This window comes from Corvus kubaryi, unplaced genomic scaffold (genome assembly GCF_017639235.1).
Source record: "Corvus kubaryi isolate FWS band 111438036 unplaced genomic scaffold, C.kubaryi_AGA036_p1.0 split3-73, whole genome shotgun sequence".
In the NCBI taxonomy this organism is placed as follows: domain Eukaryota; kingdom Metazoa; phylum Chordata; class Aves; order Passeriformes; family Corvidae; genus Corvus; species Corvus kubaryi.
In genome coordinates, this window is record NW_024582091.1 from 11,655,365 (window position 1) to 11,682,075 (window position 26,711).

A 26,711-nucleotide genomic window follows, 5' to 3' on the forward strand; every position below is an offset into this window, starting at 1 on the left:
CGAGTCCAGAGGAAAATCAAAAAGATGGTAAGAGGGATGGAGCACCTATCCTGTGAAGACAGGCTGAGAGTTGGGGTTGTTCAGCCTGGAGAAGAGAAGGGTCTGGGGTGACCTTATGGTAGCCTTCCAGCACCTAAAGGGAGCCTATAAAAAAGCTGGAGAGGCACTTCTGACAAGGGCATGTAGTGATAGGACAAAGAGTAATGGCTTTAAACTGAGAGTAGATTTAGATCAGATATTAGGAAGAAGCTTTTTACTGTGACGGTGGTAGGACCCTTGAACAAGTTGCCCAGAGAAGTTGTGGGTATCCCATCCCAGGACATCAAGGCCAGGCTGGATGGGGCTTTCAGCAGCCTGATCTGGTGGAAGGTGCCCATGTCAATGAGGTTGGAACTAGATGATCTTTAAGGTCCCTTTCAACCCAAACCATTCTGTGACTGTATGATTCTTTGACTTAATGATTCAATTTTAGTTATATTTAGTATACTTGTCTAACAGATTTTGACATGGTGTGAAGCCTGCTTTAAAAATCCAAGCCTCCAAGAAAATGAATCAAGAACTAAACTAAGCATCTTTTGAGAAACATGAGACAAGAAACTTTTAAGAGGAAACTATAGAAATCCCAAATATCCTCCCCTATTATATTATCTTTCTCGTATGTGAAATACAGAATACAGCTCCAGCCTATATCTTTGCCTCCTTCAGTTGCTGGGAGAACACCACAAGTGATGTAAATGGATAATCTTAGAAGGAGACCTACCTGCCAGGTGCCTTTCAGAGATGGCATAACAAGACCTTCATGGCTTATTGACAAAACTACTTTCTTGCTTACAGTAGATTTTGCCAGGCATTTCAATAGCAGATCAAGATTAAACAAAATCCTAGGCTAAAGTTATTTAAAGGAAGAAAAACAAAACAAAACAGAACAAAAACCAACATGAGGGAATATCCATACCTAAGCTCCTCCAGTACCACTGTGCTGTCGTATGGCCCCACTATTAATTCTCCAAGACTCCCATCATCTTCAGTAGGGTGGAAAGTTACTTTGTAGCCCTTCACTCTCCCTGGGGCTGGCTCCCATGTTACTCGGAAACTTGACATAGTTGAATCAGAAGTTCTCAGATTTCGAGGTGGCTTAAAGGGAGAAGCTGAAAGGGTGGGAAACAAAAGAGTTTAGATCAGGTCTGCACATGGAAAAAATCAGCAAGTATGCTTTTATGTAAAAATATATATGCAAATCCAGTATTATTGACAGTCCTAAACTCTTTGTTTCTTTCTTTAGGCACAAAGACAAGTATTAAGAGATGAAAGGTGAGATTCCTGTCACTCGATTTTAGCTATCTAACCAACAGGTACGTGCGCTAAGTCTATTGTTGAGGCTCCCTCTGCAGTCAATGAACTGAGGGATAAATTGCCTGGCAGCTAAAGCAACTTCACCAACCACAGGTGTGGCAGTGTGTCAAAAAACAATTCTTCAGAGGAGTGCCAGCCAAACAGCTTAAGGTTTTTAGGTCAAGAGCAACTTCCTCAGAAGACTAACAGCTGCCCACTGCAGGGCAGTGCTCACAGACAGAGTGGTTAACAAGCTGCTGCTAGCTTCTGCATTTTGTGCAACTTTTGTGCAACTCTAAAGTGCAGTCGTGGAAAATACTGCAGCAGTGTAATCTCAAAGTTGCAAAAGAATAGGAATTAAACAGAAAGTTAGCACTATAGCTTTGGCATGAAAGACGGAGGAAAAAAAGAGTTTGCCTTGTTCCTGTGCCTGTGCAATTGTCTAATTATAGCTGAAAGATCATAAATGTCCTCAAATTGTGAATTCTGCTGAGAAACAGTAGATACAGTCCTAGTCACAAGGAAAAGTACAGATTCTCTATCTCATCTCTCATCATACTCCCTGAATTATCGTGACAGCTTCAACTAAAAAGATGACTCAGGCTCCATTTGCTTCCAAAGAGGGTTTACCACCACTGTTATTTAGACTGAAAGCAGAAAGACATATATGTATCAAGATGGAGAGTTCAAAAATCAAAAGCAGCTGGATGATCTAAAGTTTACCTCAGTATAATTTTCAGCATTAAAAAACTAGGTATTGCTCAAGAGCTGGTCAAGTTTTCACGACTCCTTTATATCAACCACATTTTAGGTAAAGAAGAAATCTTTCTTCAGTAACTGAGGTGCTGGTATCTCCACTGTTGGGATATCTTTATCTTACTTCCTGTCATTATTCAATATAACATATATTCAGAGAACAGAAATGGCATGAACTATTTAAAGAATACCTCAATGAATGGCACTAGTGTCACATAGGCAGAAACATCTTGAAAAAGATTTTTTCTTGTTAATAACTTTCCATGTATTGAACAGAAAACTGACACTAAATCTGGTTGATCTGAATGTCTAGAGAACATTTCCTCACAAAATGTAAGACCAGTATCACATTCATCCTAAAGGTAGAGTAGAAAATGAATTTTGCTTTTACCACAAAACTGCCTTCACTGAGATTTAAGAAATGTTTTAGAGTTTCAGTTTCTGAGAGAGAAGACAGCCTGTCCAAAAGACCATGAAGTCAGACTTCCACAGATGAATCTTCAAAATCATCTACTCCTCCTTTTTAGTACCTTGGGTTTTCCACAGAAAATATGGTGACCAGAGAAGACAAACCTAAATAACGGGATGCTGAGTAGCTATTTAATCAATACCCACAAGCAAAAGGCAAACTATGAAACAGCTGACAACACTTGATTAAGTAGTCTGTCTTCCTCACAAAACACCTTTTTTGAACTTCTGATGACAGCATTTCAAAACAAGTCTAGTATTTTCAAACAGATTTTACACCATATTTACACCTTTTAATATCAACAGCAAAAAGCTCTGCTCAGGCTATGCCACAGTGAAATCTCAAACAAATCAAACTCTCTTCTCAACCTCTAAAATTTTCTTCAATTTTCCTGTCAATTCATGATCTTGGCAGACTCCACCATGCTGTTCTATGTTTCATGACTATTAATTTTAAGAACAAAACTTGCATTATGAAATCCCATACAACCTTGTGGTACATACCTGTTGTTCCTTCTCCTTTTCTTGATTTCCCATGTCCAAAATCATAAATTGGAACAACAGTTAGGTCATATGTAGTTCGGGGCTTAAGTCGCTTTAACACTATGCTTGTAGCAGGAGCATTTACTCTTCCAAACATTTGTCTTCCTCCACTGCGTGGCCGGTAGTTCACACGATAAGACAAGACTTTCCCAGGTGAAGGCTGCCATGTAACTCTCATTGTATTTTCTGTCTCATTGTCTACTGTCACAGTCCTGGCATTTGGTGACACTTTTCGGTGTAAAAACATGGATACATTTTTAGTTTATCATATCCTATATATTCAAATGCATGACTACAAAAGTAGTTCTGCTGTAGTAAAACATAAAATTGCCTTCTTTAAAATTGCAGGTTTTGATTGTGGGGAAGACACAGGGGAATCTCACAGGCCATTGTTAATTATTTTTAACTGTATTGGACTAAAGAAACAGCAGTGTGCTTTTCACTACTGAGACAAAAAAGGGGGAAGTATAAATCACATGATGACACAGCATAATTGGAAGTTTTATTTAGTCACACTTTTCAGTAATCCACTAAATATTGGATTCAGCACTCTCAAATGAAAGTGATGAAGTCATTTATTTTCATGAACACAATGTCCTATAGTGCTCAGATTTTCTAAGTTTTGACTTTACAGGTCTGATAAGGTACTGGTGAATACCCAAACAGCTGGCTGTTGAACTCCATACAAACTATCCTGCAAATAGAGATGAGTGACTTTCCGAACACTTGGAAAATCACTCATCACAACACAGTGTATGTGCTGAAATAAGCCCATGAACTAATAAAGCATTTTCTCGACAAATTGCAGCATTCGGCTTCTAAGAGATATTTTCCAGACTGTACAAATGGTATAAATAATCCCAAGTGAACTGACAGATATGCAATGTTGGCTGTCAGCCAAAATAAGCCATCTAGGTTTTGGCAAAGCTGAACCTTCTTGGCATGGTGGAAGCGGTCAGTACTTCATCGCACAGTAAGGTAGGCGTTGTAGTTCTTAGGAACTGACAATTTTTAATTGTGTGTGTACCATAAAGATACAATATTAATCTCAGGTCTGGGGCTGTTGATAGGCCTTATAGCAAGTTACCTCAGTCAGCACACAGAGAGTCAGCACAAGTGACGTGGCTACACTGCCTACTTAACCTGGAAAAGCTAGGACAGCTAGTGCTGTGCTTGACCAAAGAAGGAAGCCGTGGGATGGCAGTCTGCTTTGACTCTGGGGAGTCAGCTCTTACTAACAGCAGCAATCACTACTCTTACAAAACCTTAAGAACAACTGTGCTGGGTCAAGGACAAAGGTTAACATAGTTCAGCAGCCTGTCTCCAACAGTAGTCAAAACAGATGCTTAGGACAGAGCACAAGAACATGTAAACACACATGATGCTTCCCCAAAGCTCTCCCTCGGGTTTTTTCTTCACATGGCCCCTTTAGGCAAACAACAGAAATGTCAAGCCTGATCCAGAGCATCCTTTCATTCATTCTAACTCCTTTACTTTCCAGTTCTTGCTATAAAGCAACAAGCCATCCCTGATCTCTGTGTTTTTTCACTTTGCCTACATTTCAGGAGAGTCTTGAGCCTGCTTTGACAAATACAAATAACAATGTTTGGCAAATAAGAAAAAGAAGAGCCCCAGAAGGGTAAATAACAAATGTCAAAATCACACAGTGAGCCTCAGTTTGAGGACTGTGAAGACTGGAAGGGCAATAGCTTGGAAAGGAAACTCATTGATTCTGTGGGAATTTACCCCATTTTTCCTCCTTGCTCTATCCATATTTCCTCCACCTGATTTTCAGCAGTCACACCAAACCTATGAAAGGCTAACTTCAGAGTAATATGCAGACAAAATCATATCTTAACTTGGAAGTAATTCTTGCTGAATCCAAACCTTTATGACATAGATGAGATTTTGTGGATTTTTTAATGGTCCAGCAAAATGCCAGAACTGACTGAGCTGAGGTGGCATTTTGGTTTGGGAAAACTTTTCACAAAAAAAAAAAAAAGAAACAAAACAAAAAGAAAGTTGAGGAAAGTAAAGGTCCATTTTCTTTAAAAAAATTATAATTTCATCAATAGCAGAATGTTACAAATGGTGGTAATGTACTACACTTACCATCAGTGAAAGCCTCTCCTTCTACTGGGTCTCCCTCTCCACTGCTGTAGGCTGCATATACCGAAACCCTGTATTTAGTCTCAGGCTCCAAGCCTTCTATCACAGCATCCACTGTATTTCCAGGGACTCTCTTCTCTCCCATGGTATCATCATAAAGTGATTTCCATATTATCCTATAATGGTTAACTGTTCCTGGAGCTGGTGTCCATGATAACCCAACTGTAGTGTCAGTTATATCTGTAGTAACCAAATTACGTGGTGAACCGCGTTCTGCAAGAAAGAAAACAGCAAATTGTCTCTTAAATACAAATGGAAAAAGTTAGGAAAGTACAAATGTGAAAGTCACATAATCTTAAGAGCTAAACCAAACTTTTCCCATCAATATTATTTTCAATAACATACAATTGTAGTTCCAAGAGAAAATAGATGAATGTTTCAACAGAATGCTTAAAGCTAACTTTAGACTGTACATGATCCCATCCTTACCATGTAAGATACTTAGCAGTCATGCTTTAGAATATGCAAAATAAAAATGGCAGTATTCAAAGAGTTGGATTCAAACCAGCATTTAAATGTGGTGCAGCTCACTTAGGTAAGTTTTAATTCTCAAAAAAAATGATTTTATTTCATTCATTCATCTTCATTGTTATGTGTGTAACTTTTTTTCTAGGGTTAAATAATGGAGACTTTTACGGAATTACAGAATCACAGAATCTGCTGAGTTGGAAGAGACCCAAAAGGATCACCAAGTCCAGCTCCCAGCCCTGCACAGCACCATTCCCAGGAGTCACGCTATGTGCCTGAGAGCATTGTCCAAACACTTCTTGAACTCTGTCAGGCTGGTGCTGTGACCACTTCCCTGGGGAGCCTGTTCCAGTGCCCAAACACCCTCTGGATGAAGAACCTTTTCCTGATATCCAACCTAAACCTCCCCTGACACAACTTCAGGCCACTTCCTTGGTCCTGTCACTGGTTACCACAGAAGAGAGATCAGTGTCTGCCCCTTTCTTCCCTCTCATATTCAAATTTCCATAAACCAGGACCCTCAGTGGGTGCCTTTCCATGGCACTGCTTTCCAGCATCTCATTCCCGGCTCTGTACATACATCCAGGGCTGCCCCATCCCAGATGCAGAATCTGGCACTTTCCTTTATTAAACTTCATATGATTGGTGATTTCCCAGTCCTCTAATCAGTCAGAGTCCTTTCTCTGACAACTTTATTTTCTTATTTATTAGTACTAGTATCTTCCAGAGTCCCACTTACCAGATCAGCTATTTAATTTTATGTTCACAACTAATTTGCAGTGTGTTTACATCATGCCACGCTTACTGTAGAAAACACTCTCCATCTTTCTATTCATAAAATCTGTACCTCCTTCCTCCCTGTAGTTTGTTTCAGCCAGCATGGAACAAAGGAAGCAGCTCATTAGTCTGTGAAATCCAGTTGTCAGCCAGATATGTGAGTCTCACCTAACACACCAGAGTAATTCCTCTGCTTAAAAGTGAAACTCATTAGTCTAAAGCGGTGCAGTGAAAGGAATGCCTCTGTTTAACATTTAATGTACATTTATAACATATGTTCAATTTTCCTGTTGCAATGGCTTGCTTTTGATGGCAGGAAAGGAGCACTAACTGGTGGGTTTAGTGCAACAGCCTCACCATAGCAAAATCTGCAAAAGGGCTCTATGAAACCAGATCCACAGAGACAAAGGAGCACTCAATTCTTTGGTGTGTATTCTCTGTGGGATTTCTCACTGTACAGGATATTCCTGAGAAACTCCTGCTTAGCAAGAGGACTTAAACACTTGGGGTGGCCTCATGGCATCACAGTTAAGTTTTACCCTCACTGATAAAAATATATCCCTACACTAATCCATAGCAGCCCCAGGACCAGTACCAAAATTCTTTGAAGACAGAGGAATTCAATACTTATCCAATTTCCACTACTTAGTCTCATTGCAAGAACAGACCTCACTACATTCAGAAGGCTGAAGCAGTTTCAGGCTGAGCAACAAGTTGCTCAGAGTGATATGCTGAGTTTTTACTTTTCATATTCATTCGTCTTTTACTTCCACCAAAATCTGCAACATTTCCAAACACAATCCCACTGGAGCAGACAAGATTATCTGTAGAAAGTTTTGGTTTAGAAACATCTCATTGCCAGTGCAACTTCATTAAAAGTGAGTCAACTAATCCCACTTTGCTTAATGATGAATAGAAATTAACATCAACCTATCAAAGATTCACCAGCTACGCAGAGTACAGAATCAGAGGGTACCACAACATTCATGAAGATGACTCTCAAATATAGCTAACAGAACATGTGTTGTGGGGGGTTTCTGATTTTAATTCAGTCTTAGGGCCATTCCATCAGGCTTTTCTGGAGACAGTTCTTTTTCCATCCTAACTCTGCATCAGTTCTTACAGTTGTACCCTTCAAACTGATTTTTAGCCTCACAAAGTAAATTACCACAATTTATGGCACCTTCTCTTTAAAAAAAAAAGGTTAAGATACAGAGGGTTTGGTAAAGTTCACTTATCATTTCACAACAGTGATTGCATATACTGAAAAAGTTATAGTGAAAAGGCCTGATTCAGCTCATGCTTCACGAAGTCTCACCAAATTCAGTGACTGCATTAAATGAAAGCCAGGGCAGAATCTTAACTCCAAATAACAATTTTCCTGGAAGCCTGAAGAAAAGATTTGCCTTCAAAAGTAAATTACACCAATTTTTCTGTCTGCTCTTAAGCTCCTACTCTCAAATCTTGGCTTTTTCATACAATAAAAAAAATATTAAAGCAATCCAAATGGAAAAAATATGGAAAACCTAACTTGATAGAATGCACAGATGTCTCACAAAAAACCCCTTTCTTTCCATATTTTAATGTAATATAAATATACAAGTCACTTTATTTTGGCTACTTTAAATCATGGCTCTGCCACAACATGATTTCAGTATTAAAGTATCTGCTACCACAGCACAATTTTTTGCAAGTCTACCCTTGGATACTACAGCTAATGATATATGTTGGAAATACTGCTAAAATAACTTCTTATTTAAAACCCTTATTGATTAAGTCATTATTGAGGTCATTAAATAACAGAGGAAAATAATTTGTTTGGAATGGACTATAATGAACAGCATTTACTGTAATGTTTTAGTTCTGAAAGAAATATTCTTTGGAACTAAATGTCTTTTTTATAAGGCAAGGTAAAAGAGGGAAAAGGAACTGGGATTTTTACCAAACCACTAGAACTAGATGGAAAATTTTTACTTCAAATAGTTGGAAACTGCTGACAAGACAACTTACCTACTAAGGGAAATTAGACTTTTTATATGTTACACTGCAACTGAGAACATTTCTTTAACATAACACACTAACTTGATTTGCACCTCACATGTGAGGTGGAAGTTCACTCACAGCTTTTTTCTGCTTCACTTGATCTCCCACAAGTGGGGGTTTTTTTATTTATTATTCGGGGAACAGCTATGTTTAAGATGCAGCCCAACTGTATGTCTTAAACTATTAAGACTCCATGAAATATTATCAAAGCTGCTACACTCAGAGTCAAGAAACACATTTATGTTCCACAATAACACTGGTATAAATGTGGTCACTAGCAAATATACAATGAGACCTATGAAATATTCTTCCCTTGGATTAAAACAAAATACCTGGGTAACTTGCTTACATTTCATATACACACAAAAATCTACAACTGTAACATCTGAACACTCATTTTTCTCCTTTGGTCAATGTGTTCAGAAATGCTTATTGAGCATCCACTTTTTGTCTGCTTGTTTAAACAGGATGGATAAGGAGCATGAAGACAATGCACATCATAAGAAGGAAAAGTGCTGGCTGGCTGGGTTGCAAGTAGGTATCAAAAGACTCCAGCTTTTTCTTGACTTGAAATGGAATCTAATGTATGTTCATCACTTCATACATCGGCAAACAAGGATGGAGTTGGATTTTTAAAATTATTCCGTAACAGTCATGAGGTCCTATGATGCTCTGGAGCACCAAACCAGCTGGTGTAAGCACAGCTGTAAGCCATAGTGAGTGCATACGCAGGAAAACAAAGTGCTTGCATGGACAGGTCAAACCCCTGCCTGGGAGAGCAAGCAAGTCACCAGCGTCAGGCTGTCAGATCCACTTTGACAGTTTTTAGCTCAGAGAACTTTTCACTCCCTACAGTCCCTTGTACATCTCTATCGCTTAGAGCAGACACACTCTCAAAAATTCACTTCATGACTTTCAGTCAGGTGCTTTTATACCCTCTTCTGGACTTCTGAAATGTCCAGTTTCCATATTAAGTTTTTCCACTGTAGTGTGCCAGAGACACAATATGATATTAAAGCAGTTTCCCTCTGTCCACTTGGCTTACTTTCCATAGCTCTCCAGCAATCACTGTTGTTATTGAACACAAGACTGAATCAGCTAAAATTAAAATGTTGACATTCATAAAAATCAAATGTCCTTATTCAAATGGCCTTTCCCCTCAGAGACATTTACACAATTCCAGCTCATCTCTGTGGGATTTTTACATGCAATTTGGGCCCAAAGTTTAAACAGCTTTCTGTATGTATTTTTTAAAGCCAGGTTTCAAAATCAGTCTGCAGTGGTAAATTTTGTGCAAAGCCATGTTTCATTTAAGTTAAACATAGGATTTCTGTAAGCCAGCATCCTAAAATGTCAGAATCAACTAAATAAGCCTTCACTTGCAGTGGCATATACCAAAATGTTCTGGCCTGAGTCCTGCCTTGTTTACAATAGGCAAAAATCAGGAGTATCCCATTGTGTCAGCAGGATACAGCCAAGGATCCAAGTGTATGCATCAGATGAGATGACAGCAGAATCACTTCAGTGTTACTCTAATGGTCAAACTCTCCTCAGCATTGGAGGAAGCCGTCACTTGGGTGGGCCGATATCCCTCCCTCCAAGCCATAAAGTGGTTAGAAACCAGCCCTCAGGCAAGTAGAGAGGGGATGTGGGCATGGTACGGGGGATAGCCAAAGACTTACTACGCAGAGGCATCCTCACATGTCCCCATTAGAGCAGATTTCTTCTCTTCTGCAGAAAGGCAAGAAGATGCCAACCAGGAGACTTCTAACCTAAAACAGGGGGACTTTGGCCAGAGAACTCCTGAGTCCCTGATCTAGGATAATGCCAATAGGTGTTCACATTCAGTCCCTTTAATATTCCATCTGTGTTTTCCAAGTTATTCAGTTAACACTGTGTAGAAATATCTTCTTATTATTCACTCAACCTTCCCTCTTGGGTCTTTTTTCTGATACATATTTCATTTCCTAGATAAAACTAAGATAATTTTCCACAGATTACCAAGTCAGTTTCAAATGTCACACTCAAAAATCTTGGAATGTATAATTTTAAAAACGCATGATACAGCACTAAATCTCCTGAGGACACTGAGTCCTTGCTTCTGTCAGGATGGAAGCAGCACTACGCAGTCTGACCATTACGTAAAGTCGCTGTGATATGCTAAAAACCTCATTGTAAGAAAATGTCATTTGAATTTGTATTATTCTGCCTGTAGGAGGTCATTCATTTCTAAAGCATTCTTATGTTACTACAGAAACAGCGAAAAGGAATCATTTATTTACCAAAGTACTGCTATCCATTTTCTGACCAAAAAAGAGCCCACCTCCAAAATCCCCAAACCTAAACTATAAGAAACATATACATCAGAAAATCACTTCAAACTGAAAATGACACAGTCATGACAACTTTTTTTTCATATATTGCTTTAGTACAGCTTAATTCTCTCAACACAAATAGCTACTCCTCAAACAGGATGGAAGGTTTGGGCCCCGTATCACCGAAACAAAGATTCTCTTCCTAAAGCAGAAGACACAATGACATAATGATCTCTCAGATTTATCTCCTGAATGTAATACAATATGCCTCTTTTTGCTTATTCTATAAAGCACGAAGATAAGAAACAAAATGGGCTGACACCTCTGCTAATGGAGACCAGCAACCTCATATATGTCAAAATAACTTTGTCCTTTTTTACCAACAGTGTGTCTAGCCTAGGATCTTCACTGAAATAAATGGAAATACTTGGAAATTTCTCGCTGCAAGCAAGATGGAAATCTGATCACTGAATATTTTTTCTAAAAAAAAGTAAAAATAAACCACCCTTTTTTCTAAATTTCTCTGAAATTCGTATTTAAAAGTGTAATGACTTCCCTGATTACAGTTACTCAAATATTCTTAAAACTTTTCTGAAAACCATATAGCTGCCAGCAAAAGGACACATAAACCAGATCTTCTGCTTTCAAGCTTTTTGGACATTTATTAGGATTAAGCATTTCTGTATAGATTGCTTAATCTAGCAATGAATTTGTTATTCTTTAAAACAACTGCAAATTATGAAAGTTAATCTGTTTAGCAGCTAATGTACAGTATGTTCTTTTCATCTGACAGCATGCATTTGGGCAGAAAATCAAACTCTTGCCAGACTTAAAACCACTTCTCTTATTAAAAAACAGATTAGAAAAACAGTAGCTCTCACAAACTGCTCGCTGTCTGCTGCATTTAGACTCACCGCCCTCTCCGTGTTTCTCACTGTACTTTATTTCTGGTGTATGATGTCTTGGATAAAGATCATATGATCCCAAGAAATATCGAAAGCCAAATGGTTTGTTTGGCGTGTTTGGAGATGAGAGAAAGACTTTTCCCTAAGACATTCCATGGGTGTTTCTTGCTTGTTCTTCAAACTGTTATTACATAACATCAAATATAACAATTAGTGTAAATTTGTTTAGTTTCCCCAGCTGTCACAAGCCCTGTTCCACTGCAAGGCAAATGGCAGCCTGCACTGATTTAATTTACTTCAGCAGTTTCAACAACTTTGTGTGAGCTGAGGAGAATCATAGCCAAAAAAGTATGTCTGAGGAAAATTTTTCCATGGCACCTTTATAGAAGTGCTCCAACCAAAGCTGCCCAGTGATGGATCGCCATGCACTTTTGAAAGTGAGAGAATAAAAGTGGAGAGTTTTCTACAGCACATATTTTGCACATGCAGTTATATTTAAAGCAGTATGAAATATAAAGCTCCAGAATTTTCACCTCTGGATGGTACTTTATAACTGTAGACAAAATCAGCCAGTGACTGAAAGAGGTCATATAAAAGATGAGAATGCTGTAAGTTTCCTAAAATCTGGATTACTGAAGAAGGAAAGCACACTCCTTCAAGAAAGGGGCAAATACGTTGTTTCCCTTTTCCTGCTCCAAAAACACCAAAAAAGAGAAATAAATCCATTCTCTCTGAATAACCATTACCTGGTAATGGAACAGCACTCTCAGAAATGAGTCATTTTCTGATTACTCATTTGCTAAACTCTCTACACTTTGTTGTCTATGAACAGTTCGTAAAATGTTGATCCTCTGGCATGTGTTTATCTTTGGGCTGGACCAGAGAGCTATGCAAACAGTTTATAAAAGAGATTATCTACAGTTACTTGGGGGAATATTTGCCATCTCTGTTTTATGCAGAGAAACAATAAGGGCAAGCGTATGCTTAGCAAAAAGAAAAACACAAGGAGAAACTGAGATTACCCAGATGGTAAATGATATCAAGTACACAGAATGATTTCTGCGTTTCTGTGGATTAATTTTCCTGCAAATCCTGAAACAAGCAAGCGACTTCAAACTGAAAAATTACCATGCAGAGCAAAGAAGAGGAAGAGGGGGCAAATTGTAACTGCTCCAAAATACTTTGGAGATAGCAAACATAACTGAAGGGCCTTCAATGAATGCCTGGGCAGACATGTCTGTGTAGATCAGGTTAGAGGGGTCTAAAACTTCCTCAGGTTTTTTCCTCTCGTCTGAAGGATACTCTTGTCTTAGAGTAACTGCCCATGTGGAGTCTCCTACTACATGCAGAACAAATTAAATCATTACTGAAAGCAGGAAGAATGTTTGCCTACATTCTTAATCACAGGAGACCATTTAGTTGTTCAGTAAAATTCCATAAACATCTGAGAGTTTGGATTTTTCATTTCCTGCAACTTGACTATAAGATAGTTGGAGAAGGTCCTGTATCCAGCTCCTCTTTTCTCACTTTCCTATTAGTGCTGAAATGTTCTCTACACCCAAACTGATTCCTCTTAGGCTGCATATCAATTCCATGAACTAGCAACTATCCCAGTTTGAAAGGCAATCTCAATCTAGTTCCTGATATGATGAGCAACTATGGCACCACTGACTGAATAGGTTTGGTGAGAATTCATACGGTGAAGACATCAAGTAAGCCCCATAGGGATTCCTGATACAGGAAAATACTTAAGTGCTCAGCCTTTCTGGGTTGTTGGCAATGAAAAACACACACCAAACTATTTTGTTTCTCAGACACCATGGCTCATGGAAAAACTAACTGAAATACTAAACACTTTTTTATGCTTCCTTAGCTTTTTTGTCATTACTGTTGATAAGTTTATTTCTCCAGAAGTTAAGACCTGTCATATTTCCAGCCTCAGTCAGACAAGTTATTTCAGCTACTCATTACACAGTGAAGTATTCACTTCACTGACCTGTGTAACTTTTCATCCTGGTCCAACCATATTTATTTTAGTTTCACAGCCAGCATGACATCTCTTTTCATGTAGATTTCTATACTGAGCTTTGAAATTTGAATGTTACCTTTCAGTTCCAAAATTGCAACCCTTTTCTTCATAATTTTCTGTGTTCAATGATTTCATTTTATCCTTCAATGAGGTAAGAGGAGACCATTTGTTTTATATGCTACAACGAATATTCTGAAATCCTTTCGTACTATTAGTCAGAGAGTCTTTTAAAATATCTACCACTATGTACAAAGAGTCCTGGCTAAATTCAAGTACTTTTATCGCCCCATAAAACTTCAGATATGCTGATTACTGAAATACATGGTAGATGTTCCATGAGGAAATATGATGAATTAGACTTTTGATGCCATGCAAAAAGAAATTTGTATTTTGTTCTTTCCCTTTGATCACCCTGTAAGGACTGACATCTCTACGATGCTCTTAGTAACAGTTTATCTAACCAAGAAAATTTAAGAGACAGTTTTAATATGAAGAGTAATGTTTTCTGAAGAACACCCTGATAGGATTTTCAGATTCATTTGAATCTTCAAAGAATTTACACTTGAGACATAAAGTTATACATGTCAAAATGGTAAATAATTTTTAATTTGGTTTCCTCCCAGCTGAAGAGCTGAATAAAAAGTCATTCAGTTGAGTGGTAGGATGCTCCTTTATTCATATTTATCCTGAGAAAAAATCTGTCACAGAATTTTTAAAGCAATGTTTTAATTCAGTTGCTTAGAGCAAAATTTCTTACAGGAATGCTTCTGTGACCTTTTAAGTCCAACACTCATTTTAAGCTTTGTCTGGTTGCATATAAGCCTATTCCTAAGACAGAGGCAAATATTCTTTTAAATTATTTGGCACTTTAACCAATATTGAGAATGTTTTTCTTCTTATTAAAAATTTAGCAATGCAGAAAGTCCAAATAAGAATCAGACCCTTCAAGAGGGATACAGGGCAGGGAGCACTGAAAGGACAAGTCAGTCTATACCTGAGACTGAATTCTGGTTTTCTGATGATTTTGTCAGTTTTCTGATGATTTTGTCAAATTTCTGATGATTATCTGAATCTTTTGGATTCTACTGTATTTCATTCACTGCTCTCTCTAGGATATGTTTTAACTGAAGCTCTAGGCAGTGCCCTAAAAGACTTTTCTTTTGCTCAAGTTTTATGTTAGGATAAAAAGCTAAGCTTACTTTATGAATTTGAAACAAACTTGATCTCTCCACATCTCAATGTTAATAAAGGAGCTCTTCTAAGTTTACTGCAAATATAGTCAATGAAAATGTTTCCACCCAATGTAAACAGTTAACTTGGTCAACCCTTTACTAAAATTTGAGGTATGTCCCTAAGGAAGTTAACAATTCAGTCTGTTTAATAGTGAGACAGAGGCCTCTCTAGATTTGCAAAGGAAGCCTGAGGCATTCCTCTATCCACTGATAGCACAGAGAAAAATGATGCAGGGCTGTCAGGTTCCTACATCAACTTGGGATCCAGTCTGTTTTTGCTCTGAGAGTGAAATTTGCATTCCTGGATAGACAGTGGCTCACGTTCAGTGGAAAGAATAAAGGAGACTCTTGCCCAGTATACTCCGCTGTTTTGGGAACCTGCTGGGGTGTGGAGATGAATTCAAACCCTCCCACACAGGGCAAAGTCTACATTTTCACCCTCCCTCTTCCTTCCAAAAAAGTCTTAGACCTAGGAAGTGGCAGCACCACCACCAACAGGGAAGTTCATTAGGTCCTGATCATCTCTGGCTTTTCTGGAGGATATGGGCAGAATATTGATACCTGATCTCATTTACCTGGATCTCAGCAATGTTCTAGGCAGGAGACAGGCTCTTTTCTCCTACAAAAGGAGCCTTTTGGACTTTGCATGGGTAGAGAAAGCAAGGAAGTTAGGAAACTTTCAGTATGATATGCAAGGTGCCTGATCCTCTGATGGCTGCATCCTGTCTCAGTGTAAGCAGGTCTTAGGTAGTGGGACAAGCAGGCATTTGGTGTCTAGAGCTCTCACTTACTCCTTGTATAGTCAGTGGACACAGAAATGCTCATTTGAAGGAAAAATGAGATCTCAGATGGACTATCTGCCTACTGGAAATATTTGCCTTTCTTCATCAACTGCAGAAGAATCCTAGAGAATCCATGCTGCAAATGGCAGTGTTCAAACAAGTGCCTAAATTTTAGTAGGAAGAATTCAGCACGTTGGTGAATCATTGGAACTGATTTTTTCATTATTTTATTTTACATTTTCCTATTTAAAATAGGTTTTCTGGATTGTTTCCCAACCTATGTCATAAACAAAAAGCTAAATTTATGGAGAAACTGAGAATCAAGTATATTCCTACTGTAACTTGATTAGCAACAATGGACAAGTCTTAATTCCACATAATTCATCCATAAGATGTTTTCAAGTGTGGTGCCTACACAGCTATAGTACCAGATTTCAGCAGTACATCCCTGGCCAGAGTCACCTTCCTTTCAAGGCCTACGAAGCAGCTTTCCCTATCCTCTGACAGTCTACAGATGACACTGAGAATGCTCACAGAGAATTAGTCTGGAAAATTCTCTGCTCAAAGTCAGAGAAAGAGCAGCCTCTGCTCCTTGTAAGAAAATCTTTGGGTCTGACTTATGCTTTTGCCAGCATTCTGTTTATGCTCAGCTCCAGGCTCTTAGTTAGAAGTGGGATTTGACCCATTATCTGTAGGCCTAAGACTATGTGTTTTTTCTCTGATGCAAAAATGGCCCCTGAACATCTTTCAGTCTCAGTACTGTAGAAATGCTGCAAATTTTCAAATGGATGAGATACTTTAACCTCATTAATTAATCCTGTTACATTAAGAACAATATGCCACTAAAACTACTTGGAAGATGATGATTAGACAAAATATTTAATGGAGGCTGGTGTGGAAGTACAGTCAGTTTTGGCTGGTGTTTCTGGCAGTAGCTTTTTCAAGAGACACAGAGTCCCCTCCACAACCAGTGATTTAACCCACTTTTTTCTTTGAGAACAGTAGGTTTGGAAAGCCCATATAAAGTAGGAGAGTGTCTTTATGTCTATTTTTCATTCACATATTTACTTCTACAGAAAACTTGGGAAGACACTTTAAGACACCATAAACACCAGTCAGACAATGAATGACTGCACAAAAACAATAAATAATTACCTTCAAGTGTTTCTCCCTCTCCGGAAAGGGCGTCTCCTGCTCCAGAGGCATACAAGGCAGACACAGTCAGTGTATACCTAGTGGCTTGGTCCAAGCCTTTCAGCACTTTAGAGGTGGTGTCACCTTTCACAGTCACTTCCTTAGTTTCACCTCCTGTGACTGGAGTGTACGTTATAAAGTACTGCTGCACCTTGCCAGGAGCAGCACTCCAAGACAGCTTCATTGTTGATGTCGTAGCATCAGAAACTCTCAAATTTCTTGGATTTCCTCGGACTGCACGTGTCAAAAGATTTTGGAAACAAGTTGAAGCAAGCCTAATTTCTTGGTTTATCTGTTAGGTTACCACTACATAGGGTTTTATGCTAAAAAATAATTCCTCAGTATGCTGCACCAATGCTGCTACAGTGTACCCTTAGTGTAATCAGGACTGTACAATCCTATCCCCACCCTCCTTAGGTAAAAATGCCCAATAAAATCAACTTAATTTTTTTTCCCTGTTAAAGCAGGCTCAGTCCTGGAGCACTTATACATACTAGCACCTAAGGATATGCTCAGATTCAACAAAGATCCATGTTGAAGTCACTGTCTTCAGAATCAAGTCAAAGATGACAAATGATATGTGAAATTAACATGTTTTGGTTCACTAAAGAGGTCTTTTTGATGGTAACTTTCATGGGCCAGTGAAATTTCAACAATGATCAGGACATTCGTACTCTCTGTACTCTCTGGATTTAGTTAAATAAGGCACGATACATGTTAAAGGATCATGCATTTTCACATACGTTAAATCTACAGTGATAACTTGAGAAAATGAAATGTTTCATCAATTCCTTGCTAAACATTCAGCACAAAGTGCAAGCAGGGTCCGAATTTGCTCAAAAGGTATATAAGGTATATAATTTATATCATTGACCATATGAAGAATCATGGGGACAATTAATTAAAACATTCGAGTAGATTCTTCGCCCAATTTACCTTGCCATATCAGGTTCAAGATACTGTATTTTAAAATTAAATATTGCAATTTTGATAAATTCTATTGTCTCAAGTTATCTCTTAGCTAGACTTGGGCAATGTTATAACTGTGTTCATCTAGGATGATACATATGGACTGTATGGTTTATTCTCTTTTCAGTATGAATATGTCAACATGCAGCAAGTTTTTCTCATGCTTACTGTGTTAACAGCATTGATCATGTACCTTCATCAGTTTTTGCATATCCATTCAATGAATTCCCAGGCCCAGACTGATACTCAGGAATAACAGACACTTCATATCTTGTATCTTGGATCAAATTCTGCAGAGTAGTTGATCTATCATTTGCTGAGACAGTCACTTGTCTCCTTTCTCCTCCAGTAAGTGGTCTATAAACAAGCCTGTACCGTAGGACATTTCCTGGAGCTGGAGTCCAACCAACTACAAAGCTATCAGTAGTTTCATCTGTTATCCTTAAGTTTCGAGGAGCACCTTTAACTACAAAGAATATACACATGTCAGTTGTAAATATTTGCCTTTAGTGAAGCAGTATCCAAAGCAAAACCAAGCCAACCATTCTGTTAGCTCATCCAGTTTTACCAAAACTGCTTATATTGCCCTCCCATTGCTTTAGGATACACACACCTTTAGTCATTTCTGAAAATTTAGGGTCAGAGTTACATTCAGCAATGGAACAAAGTTGTCCCCAAAAGTACATTCATCCCAGTTTATACAACTGCTTCTGAAACTTAAGACAGTCTGACTGTGTTTAGCGGTAACAGTAGAACTGAACTGTGTAAAGAAACATTTGGGCATAGTGAGGAAACTTCTTAACAAAACAAATAGTATAATTTTCCTTGCTGTGGCCATTTGCTTCTGCACCACTTCCATTTACAGGTGTTTGTCAGATACACCTGACTACATACAGGCAGCTATCCTATTTGAAAGAACAAACAAAGAAAAACAAAAAAAAACCCCCACCAAACCAATTCTATTTCTTTGACTATTTCAAACCAAAAATATATTAATTGCAATATGAGTTGCATCTAATGTTTAAAGAAGGTTTCTGAATTTAGTCTCTAACTCAAAGAAAGAGTTTTTTATCCTAGAAACTAAAGAAAAACTGTGGTGAATTCTTTAACCTAGCCTGGTCCTTGAAAAAAGACACAGCAGTTCAGATGAACTCAGTGGGCACATGAAACAAGACTTGACTCTTCCAACAGACATAAAGATCTGCTGTACTACACACTGCTTGGCAATATGTAGCATTGTCACTTAGGGAAAAAAAGTTCTGGTTTTTTGTTGTTGACTATCTATATTCCATAAGTATTGTTCTTCAAAGTTAAGAGTGAAGTAACTAATCCTAGTTTTAAAAAAAGAAATTTGCTTTCTGTTAATCAGAAACACAATACTCAACTTCGAATCCTTTAAAAGCCTGAAACCAAAGTTAATTGCCAAGAAAGCCATCTGGCTCAAACTGTTAGCTAGATCTGCATGGAGAGCTGCTGATGTTTACGTGACCGTAGAAGAACTCTGTCTTCTCAGACGTGCTGGGATATCATCAGATCACAATGTTAACAATTATTTAAGGTAGTATCAGTTACAAATGGGAAGACAGATTATTTTTATTAAAGCTTTTTCTTCTGTCCCTTACGCATACAAGCTCCATGTTCTATCAGCCAAGAGTTTTTCTGTTTTCCTAAGGGAAAATTATGTGTGGCCAAAATATTCTGACTGGTACAGTCATGGAAATGTGCACACTGACAATGAAACCTGTATCTTCCAAACTTAACATCCAAGCTAAGCTATTTTATAAGTGTTTATTTCTATCAGTCTTAAGAGGAAAGAGCAATTAACAAATCTTCATGCTGTTTCTTTTGCTCCCTTGGAACCATTTATGTCACCAAAGGTCACAAATGACAGCATGGAATAATGAAAAAAAGTAGATCGATATTTTTAAAAGCATGATTTAGAGTAGACTGAGTATTCAACTACTGGAATAGAAAATCAAATCTACTGTCATGCTGTTCTTTTCAATCAGGAGAAATGCATTATGGCAACTCCATCATGAAAAATTAAAGCTACCATGCTTAAATTTACAGCCATTGATCACATAAAACACATATTGACATCAATGGCAGTTTTGAATCAGTTATTGGATCAGACCAAGGAATTTCTGATAAAAAACCCAGTTAACCAAAACTCAAGCTCCTTTAAGCCTATTGTATGTAAACCAAAACTTCTGATAGTGTTAAATTATATGTAGACATAGCAAATTGCATAGGCACACATTTGTCTTTAAATGCATCTAAGTCAACATGCATTCCTGCATCAGTCATAATTATTAAATAGAGTAGAATAGAACAGAAGAGCTCAGTTGGAAAGGCTCTACAATTTTCATCTAGTTCAACTTGAGTCTATATTGACAATAATTCATGCCACCGAATTTAATATTGAGAACACACTACTTCATTTGAAAGGAGGCCACTGCAGAAACACAGCATCCATCCAACGTTCAGGAAAAATAAAGTCCAATCTTAGCAGCTTAATGGTTGCATATAATTGGAATTTTAAATCTTTACTGAATGCATTGAGATACAATAATGTTTATTCTCATCCTGCATGGCAGTACAGCTTCTCAGCCTTATTTGGCTGTTCTTCATTTCCTCATTTACCCATCCTCCAGCTAAGCAAATTCTTATTTGAACATATGACTCCCTTGTGTCTGAGAATAATGAGAATCCTACCTTCTAAGGTGGTTTCCTCTCCATCCAAGGGAGGGCCATCACCATCTTCATATTCAGAAATCACACTGACTGTGTAAGTAGTTTCAGGTAGTAAGTTGGTGAGAACTGAGCTAGTACTTGAAGCTGGCACTGAAACAATGAATTCATCTCCACCAACCGCTACTTTATATTTAATGAGATAGGACAAAACCTCTGATCCTGCTGGAGACCAGCTCACTTTGAAACTCTCTGATGTTATGTCAGAAAAGACCATGTTCTTTGCAGGTACATAAGCTGTATGGAAATAAAAATGCACATGTGAGGCATACTTGCCAGATATGTTAAACACAAAATTTCTAAAATAAATAATAAATGTTCCTCAATAATTTGATTTATTCTAATTGAATAGATATTTCGTTGCATGTGCACAGTATCTGTTTTCTATATTTGCTTATATCTATCAAATTTCAAGAAGATCATATCTAGGTTGCCTAAAATCTTTCAACAGTGAATAGAAGCACCAACTCTAGATCAAATGAAAATGGTCCATCTAGAAAAAAATGTATTTATGAAAACTTAATTTAGAATCTGATGATCAAGTTGGGTTTCCTATTTCATATGTCCGATGAACAGCAATAACATAACGTTCTCAATGAAAACTAAAAGTTGTTGTGATTTTTTTCAGATCTAGATTAGAAGTAAGACAAAATAAAAACCAGTATTTTTTCAGGAATGAGGTCAAAGGGGAAACAAGGAATTTTACATGAGGCACAAACACAAATCTGACATCCCGGGCTTGTTTTGGTTGGCCTAGTCAGCCTAACAGTGGGGATCTTAAAACTGTTTGGGCCCTCTAAAACAAAGGCTGCTTTACTGGTTTGTTCCTCAAAGCTATCCTGAAACAAAAGAATTCTTTTTAAAGACAGTGGGGCTTTCAACACTGGGGATCCTTCAATGTTAGTGTCCTACTAAACATAGGTAGGGACACCGTGGATCCAATTAATCATAAGTAACTTTATCTGACTAAAAGCTGGCCATTTAGAAATCTTTTGAATATTAAACATTAACTATGCTGGCCTAATTTGGATGCATGTGAAGACTTTCATGTGCTACTTCATTTCAGTCTTTGCAGTTAGATTGCAATCACTACCACCTAGCATCTGCTGTCTCAAGCTGTCTTGCCTTAGCCCGTTTCAGAGGGCCATTAATTTTACCCTAAAAATTAATTAAATTGCCCTCTAGAGTGCTGGAATTACTTTGTTGCCTTTGAACACCTAAAAGACAAGCTTAGACTTGTCACCTCATTTTGTAGAGCTAAAAAAAGAATGTCCTGGTAACTTTTTTACCCAAGACATTGAGTGCAAAAGCAGAGCCTATCCACTAAGGTCATTCCAATAGACACGCATTTTATTAGCTTTTTAGATACCTAGCAGAGTTGGGGGAAAAAAATTCTCCAATAGTTTTTTCATTTCCATTTATCCACTAATTTCAACTGTTGCTTTTAATATGCTTGAAAATGAGCAGCAAATTCCCAGTTATTAAAATTGTCATTTGTTTATGGCCAATTTCATCAAAATAAATTCTTTAGTTAACTATAAGCACAAAACTGGTTCAGATCCTTTTGTCATTACATTTTCTGCATTCCTGTAAGTAATAGCAGTTACTTACATTTTCTCCTTATAGCAGCCAGTTCCTGCTCAATTCGTAGGCAGACAGATTGTGTAAGTTCAAACGATATTCTTTGAAAAGCATCAAAATCTTCCACTGTGTAAACATGGGTTTCCGCCGGAGGTGATGCAATTGCTTCCAACTCTGTACGCACTGCATCCTTCACACCAACTGCAAATATTTCTACATCTGCATCCCTCAGCTTTATTGCAGGTTCTTTAAAAGCATCTGATGATTTTCCATCAGTGATAAGAATCATGACTCTCGGCACATTTGGTCTTGATCCTTTGCTGGTAACAAATACTTTCTCCCTCACATACGTCATTGCTTTGCCTGTGTTGGTAGATCCACCTCTGTAGGGGAAGGTGTTAATAGCCTGAATTATGTCTTCCACTCTGTTGTATCTGTTCAAAGAAAACTCCATATGGGGATCTCTGCTATACTGGACAAGACTTATCTGTACTTTTCGAGGTGATATCTCAAAGCTTTTAACTAACACTTCCAAAAAGGCTCTTACTTTTACAAAATTGGCAATACCAATGCTGTAGGAACCATCCACTAAAAACACAACATCAGCTTTTACATCCACACCACGTGAGCATTCTGCAAAGAAAAAGAATAACCATTGTAAACAGATTTTCAATAACCACATAGCATTACAATCACATCTGTAGTTCATGTATTACACAACTGCTTATAAACATAACAAACTATGCTAAGCAAAGCTTTTTCTCAAAAATAATAAAGGTATGATATTAAAACATGCATCAGAGATTTCATCAATGAAAAGCTACAATTTGAAAATAAGGTAGTGTCTCCAAACTCACCCACTTGAACTTTTACTTGTTGTGTTTTTTCCATTATCGTTATTGGCTCACTGGGGGTCAGTCCTTTCATTGCATAAACATTAATTTGATATTCTGTGTCTGGAGAGAGATCTTTAACATTCAGAGCAGTAGTCTGAGGGCCCACACTCAGTACATGTTGTTTTCCCCCAGCTATCATTGGAATGAACTGCAGACGATAGCCAGTTATTTGGCTTGTGGATGGATCCCAAGTGATTCTAACAGACTTTGAGGAGATCTGAGTGGCCACCAGATTTGAAGGAGGCTCCACCACTGAAAGAAATCAAAAGCAAACCCAGAATATTAGTTACAATTATAAACATATTTTCTTAAGAGGTTTTTTTTCTGGAATAAGTTTCGTTATCTTTGCTTGATCTTTACTAAAAATCACTTTTTGGGGCTTTTTAAAGCATAAATAAACAGAAATGAATTACAGGACAGTCCAAATGAGACATCAGTGAGAGAGCAAATATATGAACAATGCATTTATGGTCCCCTAGGTATAGCAGAAGTTCCAGGAGAAATGCTGCCCTGCTCTAAAACTGCTTCAACCAAAAGTGAAAGCTACACTCACAGAAATACAGTAGAAAGTGTGAAAAATGCAGAGTACTAGGACAGCAGAGTCATTTCTACTGCCATTTTTGTCAAAGAATAACTAGTTACTTAAAACCTTACATGGCCAGAAAGCCTCAGTGATCCAGCTTCATGTCTTTGTTTTCCCCATATTCTTCAGTTTTCATGCTTTGGTTCTTAATCTATTACATATTCTGACCCTTCACCAAGCAGGTTTTTTCCTTTTAATACATTTTTCCACTGAAGTGATGCATGTGTCCAAACTCACTCTGATAACTGCATATCACTGTGCTGCCTTTGAAACAATGGAATAATGGAGCTATTCCAAATCTACATCACATACTCTGTTATCCTGCATTTAAAGACACAAAACTGAGACCAGTTTTCCACACTTGCTAAGTGAGGCAATGGATCAAACTCTAGAAATAAAGCAAAGGAAGTAGGGATAGCCTCTTCAATAGACATTGGGATAAACTGAAGCTATAAATACATTTTAATAAAGTGTCTCACCTTCTTCTCCACTAACCAGTTCACCTAGTTGTTCATCAACACCGGAGCACACTTGCAAGATAATTTCATTCTGTATATCCACAATTCCATCAAAATTAGCCACATTGAACACATGCTTCAGTGAAGGCTGAGATGCAATTAACTTGAGTTCCTTTGCATCTGCTGCTTTGATACCTAGAAGTTGCAATAGACAGGACTGTGTTAAGTAGCCATAAAATACAGACACCTGTGAATGTATTCATGGAGTATCAAAACATCCTGGGGTAAAGCTGAGTTTAAATTAGTTCTGCCTTCTGTCAGGATCAATAATCAAGCTACAAAATAATGATTAATGCAATGAGGTGGCAGATGCACTTTTCAACCAGGGAAAATAATGTGGTATAAGTGAAGAATGAGGCCAAGGTTGAAACTATGCTAGTCAGTCATATTAATCTCCATTAGGAACTACGTAATTACTGTCAAATTAACACAACTGGTACGTTCCACTCTGGAGGGCAAAAATGACCCATTTCAAGGCATACACATGAAGAAGGGGCATAGTGAAATTCTTCGAACACACAGTCTGCAAAGCCTATAAATTAACTTTTTATGAAAGTTAATCTCTCAATCATTAGAAAAACTCAACATACCCAAGGAAAAAACTTCAACTCCTATGTTGCGAAGCTCTCTTGCAGGAATTTCTACATCATCTTGAGCTTTTCCATCAGTAATGACAATTGCTACTTTGGGAAAGCCTTTTCTTGCTCCAGCAGACTCAGTGAAGGTGTTTTGAACAAGGTAATCAATAGCCTCACCTAAAACCAACATCACAAGTTGTGTTTTATTAGACTTGCACAAACTAGGATTTAAAGCAAATTTGAACTATGACATGAAATGCTCAATAAACATCTATGTGGGAAATCTGTACCTGTCATTGTGTTGCCACCTTTGTAAGGTATCCTTTTAATTGCATCAATAAGATCACTTCTTCTGAAGTACTGATTTAAATTGAACTCTGTTCTTGTATCTGAACTGTACTGAACAACTCCAACTCTCGTCTTTTCTTCCCCAATGTCAAAAGCTGATACAAGGGCAACCATGAAGTCCAGAATATATCCAAAGTTATTTCTTCCTACACTCCATGAACCATCTACCAGGAAAACTAAATCTGTCATTGCACTTATGGAGCATTCTGGAACACAACAGGGAAAAAAAGAAAACCAACTCTATTAGCAAATGAGCAATTGCATTCTTACAAATCAGAGAGATATGTCTAATGGAAACTTAGTAGGTAAAAGCCAAAGCAAACAGATATTTAAAAGATTGATCTTATCTGGGATATCATGCTTGGGGAAACATTATGCACCTAAGAACACCCGTATGGGTTTTCTAACGGCCATTATCAAAAGGGAACTGCTTTGAGACACCTCTCATGCTAATCCACAAGATCTGTTATGCCACAACAGATGAAAACACCCATATAAGTCTTTTTACAATGATTTGATGTTACAGAAAAAATTTGTTACCACTCGTGCCTTGCATCTTTATTTCCCGATTATAGCTGCACAGGCTCTTCTGCAAAGCCTTTTATCCACAGCACAACACTTTTCGTAAATAGGACCAAGACACTCATGGACTTGCTCAGGTTAGTTGCATGAAATCCCTAGTTTCAGTACTTTGCACCTTAATCTTTCAATGCAGCTAATAAATTCCTTCTATCCCAGTCCCTAAACAAGTGTTCTTAGCTCTGCACAACTTTACAGGCTAAATTTTTGGTAGGTAACACAGAAACGCAGTTTAACTTTGTGGGGTGCTAGAGCTAGATTTCAGGTAAGATAAATGTCAGATAAGTTGAAAGGCAAAACACCTTACTTTGTAATTGAGCCTCAATGTTCTTTTCCTCTGGTATCCCTGGGCCGCCTGTCTGAACTATACAAAGCACAACATAGACAGAATTAATGGAGGAAATAGGGTTAAATTTTTAAACATCAGAGGAAAGCACATAAGCAATTAGAGACACACATCTGACAAGCCTCAGAACATGAAAACATAAATTCAGGTTGTGAATATATCACCTGTACTTACAGATTTGACAACACAGTATTCAGGGTGACACAAAATACAGAAAATGTAAATATCTAAGAATCCTCTGTATTTGTACTTCTTGTACAGTCATTTCCTGAAAATTAACTGCAACGTGCCTGGAAGAAATACCAATATTACCCCTCTCTAACACCTAGGGGAATTAATAATTAGTAATGTTCCCATGGTTCTCTGTGAAGCCTGAGACATGAGACAAAACGTGTCACAGAAGAGAGTCTGCTGTGCATTTTTATTTAATTAAATTTATTTTATGCTTTTTAAATTATTAATACAAATTATTAAAGCTCAAATTCAATATTTTAGTGTGCATTGAGGTATATTGTGTCACATTTTATTATTATTTGATGAATATAATTT

General features: G+C 37.7%; 1 protein-coding gene across 5 annotated transcripts in view; it reads right to left on the reverse strand.

The window, feature by feature from the left end:
• The window catches only part of COL12A1 (collagen type XII alpha 1 chain), a 101,168-nt gene that overhangs the window by 61,986 nt on the left and 12,471 nt on the right, over nt 1–26,711 (reverse strand). For 4 of the 5 annotated variants that reach the window (XM_042016351.1, XM_042016350.1, XM_042016353.1 and 1 more), the window contains exons 5-16: nt 26,124–26,180; nt 25,180–25,443; nt 24,902–25,066; nt 24,273–24,446; nt 23,172–23,462; nt 22,345–22,947; nt 20,698–20,970; nt 18,176–18,448; nt 16,975–17,247; nt 5,212–5,481; nt 3,061–3,327; nt 956–1,148 (exon numbers count right to left, since the gene is read on the reverse strand). The exons of the other annotated variant lie outside the window; for it this stretch is intronic. In XM_042016351.1, coding sequence (XP_041872285.1) covers nt 956–1,148; nt 3,061–3,327; nt 5,212–5,481; nt 16,975–17,247; nt 18,176–18,448; nt 20,698–20,970; nt 22,345–22,947; nt 23,172–23,462; nt 24,273–24,446; nt 24,902–25,066; nt 25,180–25,443; nt 26,124–26,180 — 3,103 coding nt within the window. The remainder of the gene's footprint in view (nt 1–955; nt 1,149–3,060; nt 3,328–5,211; nt 5,482–16,974; nt 17,248–18,175; nt 18,449–20,697; nt 20,971–22,344; nt 22,948–23,171; nt 23,463–24,272; nt 24,447–24,901; nt 25,067–25,179; nt 25,444–26,123; nt 26,181–26,711) is intronic. 5 annotated transcript variants of the gene reach the window in all.